General features: G+C 41.2%; 1 protein-coding gene across 1 annotated transcript; it reads left to right on the top strand.

The window, feature by feature from the left end:
* Window positions 1–7,666: 7,666 nt before the first annotated feature.
* On the top strand, window positions 7,667–9,041 carry LOC138372274 (neurofilament heavy polypeptide-like). Its single transcript, XM_069337551.1, has 2 exons — window positions 7,667–7,716; window positions 7,913–9,041. The coding sequence occupies exons 1-2, from the start codon at window positions 7,667–7,669 to the stop codon at window positions 9,039–9,041; spliced, it is 1,179 nt and encodes a 392-aa protein (XP_069193652.1).
* Window positions 9,042–9,348: the final 307 nt, after the last annotated feature.

Genomic DNA, 9,348 nt, shown 5'->3' on the forward strand with positions numbered 1-9,348 from the left:
TTCGCGTTTCTTTCTTTCCACGATGAGAAAAGAAGATTTTAAGAAGATTGTAAGTTATTTACAATGTCTCTGCAACTCTATTTTTTAACCCCAAGATAGAGCTGGTCAAAACCTACTGTCTTTCTTTCATCCAGCTCGTCTAAGTGGCTCATCACCTCACCAACTCATACTCTATGTTGCTCTGTCTGTAATTTGGTGTTTTTAGTTCCCCCAATACGTGGGAACTGTTTAGGTTCTATTTTAATGACCTCCTGAAACCTTTCAGTGAATATGCATGGTTCTTTGTGAAAGGTCAGCTGTGTTTATCAAGTCCAGGTTTAGACAACAGAAGATAAGTTGTTGAACAGTATTGTTGAACAAATACTGTCCTTGTTTTTTGTGGAGCAATGGTCCAGTATATATATATATATATATATATATATATATATATATATATATATATATATATATATATATATATATATATATATATATATATTATATATATATATATATATATATATATATATATATATGTCGTACCTAGTAGCCAGAACGCACTTCTCAGCCTACTATGCAAGGCCCGATTTGCCTAATAAGTCAAGTTTTCATGAATTAATTGTTTTTCGACTACCTAACCTACCTAACCTAACCTAACCTAACTTTTTCGGCTACCTAACTAAACCTAACCTATAAAGATAGGTTAGGTTAGGTTAGGTAGGGTTGGTTAGGTTCGGCCATATATCTACGTTAATTTTAACTCCAATAAAAAAAAATTGACCTCATACATAATGAAATGGGTAGCTTTATCATTTCATAAGAAAAAAATTAGAGAAAATATATTAATTCAGGAAAACTTGGCTTATTAGGCAAATCGGGCCTTGCATAGTAGGCCGAGAAGTGCATTCTGGCTACTAGGTACGACATATATATATATATATATATATATATATATATATATATATATATATATATATATATATATATATATATATATATATATATATGTATATATATGTATATATATATATATATGTTATTCAGTGGAATAACCACTTTCTTTTCATTGAAGTCAAAGGTTCGTATAACTATATCTAAAATAAAGATATCTTTTTCTTTTTGCTGCAGTCACCGCGGTAATTGATAATTACTTACTATAGAGGAAACTGGTAATTGGAAACTGCTTGAGGGGCTTCGTATGTATATAATTGCAGACCAATCTCTCAAAGGTAGTGTCATGTATCATACAATGTTTGTCATTGCTAGAGTATGCATATGTATGGACAATTTGCATGTAAACGAATGAATATTTTGCATAGCGATTGTGCAGTCTGTCAGGATCACCAGTTTAAAGTGACAAGGCAATTAGAATAACAAGGTAACGGGTCAATATTATTTTGGATGACTAACCTAATCGTTTCTTAATGGCCTTTGATGACTACGATATGCACTGTGCGCGACCAGCTCAACTTATCCACCCATTTAATGGTGCTAATGGCAGTGGTGGTTGATAATGGTGGAGGTTGGTATGGCACTTACCTATCAGTACTTTACCCATTAGTAACTAAGGGGAAGTGAGGTGCCTCACTTTCTAGTTATGTTGTACATGTTATTAGTTATTTGTTCTAACGATCGAAGTCTTTATCGAATCTGGCATTTAAGTTGTGGATGGAGGTGGCTTCTATAACTTCTCATTTTAGGCCATTCCACTTGTTGAATACCCTTACAGGGTACGAGTATTTCCTCAAGTTTAAACTTAATTCCAGTTTCCACATATGTCCTCCTATCTTATTTTTCTCTCAATTTAAGGAGGATGCCCATATCCACCTTGATACTTCCATCAGTATCTTGTATATTCGGATCATATCTCCTCTGTGTTTCCTCTTCTCTAGGGTTATGAGCTCCCGGTTTCTTGAACTTTCCCCATTTATGTTAACCATCTTAGCTCTGAAGGGGATCATTGAATGTCAATGACCCGGTAATTACCCATAATTACCCTTAACTACCCATAATTACCAAGGTATATTAAACAACCCTTAACCCTTGCAGCGTTAGTAATTATATTCACGCTTGGGAGGAAGGCCACCCGCCCATCATGTTATCAAAGGCACTGCTTTATGGCTCGTCTGAGGACCGAGAGAGGTGGTGGTGGTGGTGGTGGTAGTGGTGGTAGTGGTAGTAGTGGTGGTAGTGGTGGTGAGGTGGTGGTGGCACTGGGGGAGATGGTGGTGGTGGTGGTGGTAGTGGTGGTAGTGGTAGTAGTGGTGGTAGTGGTGGTGAAGTGGTGGTGGCACTGGGGTGGTGGTGGTGGTGGCACTGGGTGTGGTGGTGGTGATGGTGGTGGCACTGGGTGTGGTAGTGGTGATGGTGGTGGCACTGGGGAAGATGGTGGTGGTGGGGTGGTGGTGCTGGATGCACTGGGGGAGGTGGTGGTGATACTGGATGGTGGTTGATGGCTGTGAGTCACATTCCCTGTGACTGCAGGGAATAATGGTGGTATTGGTGGTAGTGTTGCTAACAACGGCGCTGGTGGTAACGAGCTAACAACAATTACGATACTGGTAATCGTAGTAGTAGTAGTAGTAGTAGTAGCACTAGTCGTATTAGTGGTGACAATAATGGGTTTATAACCAATTCAAACTAATTTCACCAGCTAAATACACAATGAAGTAGTTAATGGGGAATTATCTGTCGCTCGCTGTTTCCCCCCCCCCCCCACACACTAATGGTTCTATGATGGTGTAACAAATCGGATTAGTTAAGTCTCACCTACGGAAATGGAATTCAAGGTAATTCAACCCGGATCAAAATGTTGTTGGGGGGGGGGGGTTGAATATTTCCAATTTGTTCATTCTGGCATGAAACTGTTGGTTGGTGAAGCCTCTTTCTTAATCTTGGAAGTTGAATATGAAGGAACGTAGAAGGAAGATTAGTCTGAACATGATGATGATGATAACGATGATAATGATGATGAATAGATTGAAGAAGAGAAAAGTATGAAATGGAAGAGGAAGCACATAAAACAGATAAAGTAGGTCCAAAAAACGAATCTGCCCGAAACGCTGCGCGTACTAGTGGCTTTACAAGATTGTAATTACTATGCTATGTATCCTCACAATCCCAATGTACCTTCTTGTATATATATAAATACATAAATAAATAAATAAATAAATAAATAAATAAATAAATAAATAAATATAAATACATAATATAAAGACTAAATCTAAGTAAAAAGCAAAGGAATAGTGAAGCAGTTTAGACAAATAAAGAAATGCCTTAATGGAATATGAAATATCGTTTAAAAAACAAATTAACTAAGTGTTGACCAGACCACACACTAGAAGGTGAAGGGACGACGACGTTTCGGTCCGTCCTGGACCATTTTCAATCGACTTGAGAATGGTCCAGGATGGACCGAATCGTCGTCGTCCCTTCACCTTCTAGTGTGTGGTCTGGTCAACATAATTTAGCCACGTTATTGTGACTCATCACCTGCACAAATTAACTAAATTGTTAATAAAGCTAGGAATCCTTTAACCACTGCCACCGCAACACGAATTTCCATATACTATTTCTGAACGTGCTTCAAAATATAATACTCGTAAGAAAAAAATGTACATAACCTATGCGAACTAGCCTATTTTTTTTTTTAAATACATTTTATTCAAATTCCCTCAAAACCTGAGATCCATTCACTGATGCCTTACGGGGAGATGATCATGAACTCCACAATTGAAACTGAAATAAGCTGATTGAGGTGTCATTACACACGAAGGGAGGAGGTAGCTCAAGCTATTCTCAATCCGATCAGGACCTCCAAAACGCACAAATCCCTCGAATTAAGCTCCACACTTAGTCGGAAGAATGGCAAATGTTTTTTAATATCGATGAATGCAGACCTTACATGTGGAGCATAATAGTGCATATCAGAGCTCCGGAAACAACACAAACTTGCAGCAAATTGGTGTAGAAAAGATAGGAATCTATGCTGAAAATTGCACAGCAAATGGGAACTGCAGGGAAAAAAGAGCCAAATGAGCCCTAGGAAAATTCAAACGAACCTTTGACTTGAAGGAAAAGACGAGAGTTAATCAACTTTACAATCTCTGGTGCACCCTATTTGGTCTACTGTATTCAAGCATGGAGACCTCACCATGAGGAGGAGCTATCTGCTTGGAGAGAGTGTTATCTGTGAACTACGTCGATTCATACCAGGAATTGTTGAGGGCCTCAGGACTAGCAGCACTACAAGCTAATCATGACATGCCGGATCTCATCGAAGCTTATAAAATAATGACCCATTGGCAGGATGTTGACCAGACCACACACCAGAAGATGAGGAGACGACGACGTTTCGGTCCGTCCAGGACCATTATCAAGTAAATTGTTATTATCTCAATCCTTATTATCAGAATCGTCTTGACTCCGGTCCAGTACGGAGCGAAACGTCGTCGTCTCCTCATCTTCTGGTGTGTGGTATGACAACCTGTCCTCTTAAAAAGAACGTCGCTTTTGGCCGTTTGCCCATATGGCCGAATATGGACGTAATTTGAAAATGAAAACAAATGAAAATAAATTTGGGATTTTTTTTTCAACAACAGTAAGTTAAGGGTCCTCTGATAGGTTTGGTGGGCAGGAAATTCTCATAAAGTTGCAAAACGGTACGAAAGACGTTAATGGAAAGTTACCTCTTCTAAGCTGGCCGAGTAAGCCGGATGACTCAAACAGAAAATGGGACAGTACGTCACTTTTGTGAGTCGATTTAATATCAATTAACGTCCAAATTTGGCCATAGCGCACATACGAGCCAAAAGTGACGTTATTTTCAAGAGGACGGGTTGGGTCATCATATCTTCAGCCACGTTATTGTAACTCATCGTCTGTAATTATCCGGATAATGGCCCCAGATCACTTGCAGGCGATGAGTCACAATAACGTGGCTGAAGTATGTTGACCAGACCACACACTAGAAATTGAAGGGACGACGACGTTTCGGTCCATCCTGGACCATTCTCAAGTCGATTGTGAATGGTCTTGAGAATGGTCCAGGACGGACCGAAACGTCGTCGTCCCTTCAATTTCTAGTGTGTGGTCTGGTCAACATACCCAGATCACTTCTTTTAAAGGTCAAACATAACACAAAGACCAACGGATTCAAGCTCAACAAGCCACAATGAAGGACAGAAAACAGGAGATGCTTTTCACCCCATAGGGATATAAACCAATGGAACCTCCTACCCGCCTGGACACTGCTACAGTTCATATTCCAGCAAGTAAAAAGTGGGGATTTTTGACCAGCTGTCAGTTCCTGTCCCCGCCGAGGCCACTAGAGAGATGGTGGCCCCTCACATAAATTCAGAAACCCTCAGAAAAACCAGAAGATACGCAAGGTAAAAAAAAAACACTTCACGATGAAGCCTCAGAGGGTAAATTATCAGGGGAAAGCACCAAGCCTATACGACTATATAGCACTGGGAAGGGATCAGAATACGGATTTGGGATATGACGGAGGGAAAGAAATGGTGCCCAACCACTTGGACAATCGGGGATTGAACGCCGACTTGCACGAAGCGAGACCGTCTCTCTACCGTCCAAAAGAGACAGAAAATACATGCACAGGACCGAAAAAATCGCGAAATTGACCTTAAAATCACATGGGGGCCAGAAACTCTGACGTCAACAGCAAAGGATTGATGGAAGTATTGAGATTAGATTTAATTACCCATTATGGACTTACAAACGTCGATCATAAATATGCGCCAGTTTGGACAGGTATGAATAGAGCGAACATCACATGGGGCCAAGGGGTTTATATGTTCTTATGTTCTAATGTTCTTATGTTCTAATATTCTTATGTTCTAATGTTCTTATGTTCTAATGTTCTTATGTTCTTACAGACATAAGTCTGGCTATCTCTCTCTCTCTCTCCTCTCTCGTCCAGCACTCAATTCCCAGTGGACACAGCATCCAGGAGAAGCGTTAGTTCAGCGTTGTTCATCAACGTTGTTTGCGTTGATAGCATTGATTCAATCTTTGTTGATAGCATTGACTCAACCTACATTGTTAGCGCTGATAGCATTGATTCAACCAACTTTATTAGCGTTGATTGCATTGATTCAACCTACATTGTTGATAGCATTGCTTCAACCAACTTTATTAGCATTGATAGCATTGATTCAAAGTTGAATCAATGCTACCCTTAAATACTATGCTTACTGCGTTGATGTCTGAAAGGGAATTACGTGGGATAATACTGAACATTACGTTCTGAATAGATATCCAAAACAGTAAATTGAAAAGTTAGGACAAGAACCGTTCATCATAACAAAGGATAATTATCTAGAAGATAACAAAGTGTTATCTTTTAGTGGAGGCAGAACATTTTTGTTCACTTTTTCAGATATTTTGATTACAAAATCCTTCTCTACCCAACTTCTATAATAATAATAATAATAATAATTAAATCCAGAGGAGCTGTGATAGAGACTCGAACCTATGTGCTGGGTGTTCATAGCACACAGGACTAGAGCGTGCATCTGGGAACACCCAGCACATAGGTTCGATTCCTCACAACGGCTCCTGTGGATTTGTTCACTGATATATGACGATAATGGGATTTCTTTGTGAAATATTAATAATAATATTAATAATAAAAATAAATATTGTACTAATATTTATAATAAAGCTTCGATTGCTTTTTTTTCTCACAAGGGTTTAGGCACAATGTCCCTGAGAAAATCCTGCTCAAGATGGACCTGTTTCGTCATGGCCTCTTCATATTTTCAGGAAAAAATATCAAGATGTATCACATAAAGGAAAATGGGATGATAAACGTCAAAATATTGCTGAATTCGATGATTTTTAGTACGGAACAAAATGCAAGAAAACTTGCTGAAATTAATGACTGATGCATTACACACCAGAGGTACGATAATACACGCTAAGAAAATGCAGAAAATAGAAAATAAGAAAACAGAAAAAATAGAAAATAAGAAAAAAAATGCACAAAGAAGGGTGTACCAAGAAAAGCGTATCACAAAATGCGCCAAGAATAGCGCACAAAGAAGACAAACGATACCATCCGTTCGTAACATTCTGAGAATTCAGTTTGCAACTGACCTTTTCGTTTATAGCAGTACACCGGTTAACACATAAAACACATAGTGCTCAAATAACATTGGAAAAAATATATAATACACTTTCCAAGCACTTTGGTATATTACCACATTATCAACAACATAATAATAATAATAATAATAATAATCTTTATTTAGGTAAGGTACATACATAAAGAGATTTACAAAGTTTGTTGGCTTTATAGATAGAGCTAGTACATACAATGCCTAAAGCCACTATTACGCAAAGCGTTTCGGGCAGAAATCATATATAGAAAACATAAATATAATCTTTTGAGTGTGTGAGTACTTTTTACCAAGTACTTAACGAGTGTATATATTGGTAAATACGAGCCAGAAGCATTGTCCACAACAAAACACACTTTAACTTTAACAGTCTTGAGGTCGAAGCTCTTACTTCTTGACTGGGAGCTAATACGTCCCCCATCTTGCTTCAGAATATATGTATCTCCGGGTATAAGTGGATAAGGGCATCTCTCATCACGAAACATGGGATTGGGGTTCACTTAAATATAAAAGGCAGAAAAACCCCACCATGACACTTAACGGAGATGGCACTGGACATGACAATGGTGATGGAGTGGGCCATGGATCAACTGGGGTGACATGACACGTAACTGGGGTGACACAGGACATGGCTTGGGTGATACAGGAGATACAGTTGGAGTTCCATTGGCCCCCCAGCTCCGCTTACAACAACAATCCCACTAATGGCTGTTGAGATTAATTACTGAGGCAGGCGGTTCGTTCTCCAGAAGGTTTGCTGTTTGAGTAGAGCACATTCCTGGTGTTGTCAGCCCTGATGTTGTCAGCCCTGCTGGTGTTGTCAGTCTTGCTGGTGTTGTCAGCCCTGCTGCTGTTGTCAGCCCTGCTGGTGTTGTTAGCCCTGTTGTTGTCAGCCCTGCTGTTGTTGTCAGCCTTGCTGTTGTTGTCAGCCCTGCTGGTGTTGTCAGCAGTGCTGTTGTTGTCAGCCCTGCTGCTGCTGTCAGCCCTGCTGTTGTCAGCCTTGCTGCTGTTGTCAGCCCTGCTGGTGTTGTCAGCCCTGCTGTTGTTGTTAGCCCTGCTGCTGTTGTCAGTCCTGCTGCTGTTGTCAGCCCTGCTGCTGTTGTCAGCCCTGCTGCTGTTGTCAGCCCTGCTGGTGTTGTCAGCCCTGCTGCTGTCGTCAGTCCTGCTGCTGTTGTCAGCCCTGCTGGTGTTGTCAGCCCTGCTGGTGTTGTCAGCCCTGCTGCTGTTGTCAGCCCTGCTGGTGTTGTCAGCCCTGCTGCTGTTGTCAGCCCTGCTGGTGTTGTCAGCCCTGCTGCTGTTGTCAGTCCTGCTGGTGTTGTCAGCCCTGCTGGTGTTGTCAGCCCTGCTGGTGTTGTCAGCCCTGCTGGTGTTGTCAGTCCTGCTGGTGTTGTCAGCCCTGCTGGTGTTGTCAGCCCTGCTGGTGTTGTCAGCCCTGCTGGTGTTGTCAGCCCTGCTGCTGTACCTGCTGGTGTTGTCAGCCCTGCTGGTGTTGTCAGCCCTGCTGGTGTTGTCAGCCCTGCTGCTGTTGTCAGTCCTGCTGGTGTTGTCAGCCCTGCTGGTGTTGTCAGCCCTGCTGGTGTTGTCAGCCCTGCTGTTGTCAGCCAAGCTGGTGTTGTCAGCCCTGCTGCTGTTGTCAGCCCTGCTGGTGTTGTTAGCCCTGCTGGTGTTGTCAGCCCTGCTGGTGTTGTCAGCCCTGCTGGTGTTGTCAGCCCTGCTGCTGTTGTCAGTCCTGCTGGTGTTGTCAGGCCTGCTGCTGTTGTCAGCCCTGCTGGTGTTGTTAGCCCTGCTGGTGTTGTCAGTCCTGCTGCTGTTGTCAGCCCTGCTGCTGTTGTCAGCCCTGCTGCTGTTGTCAGCCCTGCTGGTGTTGTCAGCCCTGCTGTTGTTGTCAGCCCTGCTGCTGCTCCAGCGAGAAAATTGTAAAGTTTCAGATTAGAATATTGAGACCATGAAATTAATCCCGAAAGAAAAGTTATTCAGTGACTACTATTCTCTATTACAAAGTTCCTCAAGGAACTATTAATATCCACCTTTAGAAATATTGTCCTTTGTAATATTGTCCATCCCTTGGGTATATTGTCCGTCCAATGGAAATTGTGTCTGTCCAGTGGAACGAACACGATCGTACAATATAGTTAATATTCGTATACAACTCTGGAATGTTTGGGGCATAGGGTAAAATGCTCTGTGAATTTGAGTGGTGTTATCTAAATAAACTTATTTGAACCTG

This window comes from Procambarus clarkii, chromosome 38 (genome assembly GCF_040958095.1).
Source record: "Procambarus clarkii isolate CNS0578487 chromosome 38, FALCON_Pclarkii_2.0, whole genome shotgun sequence".
Taxonomy (NCBI): Eukaryota; Metazoa; Arthropoda; class Malacostraca; order Decapoda; family Cambaridae; genus Procambarus; species Procambarus clarkii.

Coding starts and splice junctions, on each gene's coding strand:
- LOC138372274 (XM_069337551.1), top strand. CDS start 7,667: ATGGCACTGGACATGACAATGGTGATGGAGTGGGCCATGGATCAACTG. Junction 7,717..7,912: donor TGGGCCATGGATCAACTGGG/GTGACATGACAC, acceptor TGGTGTTGTCAG/CCCTGATGTTGTCAGCCCTG.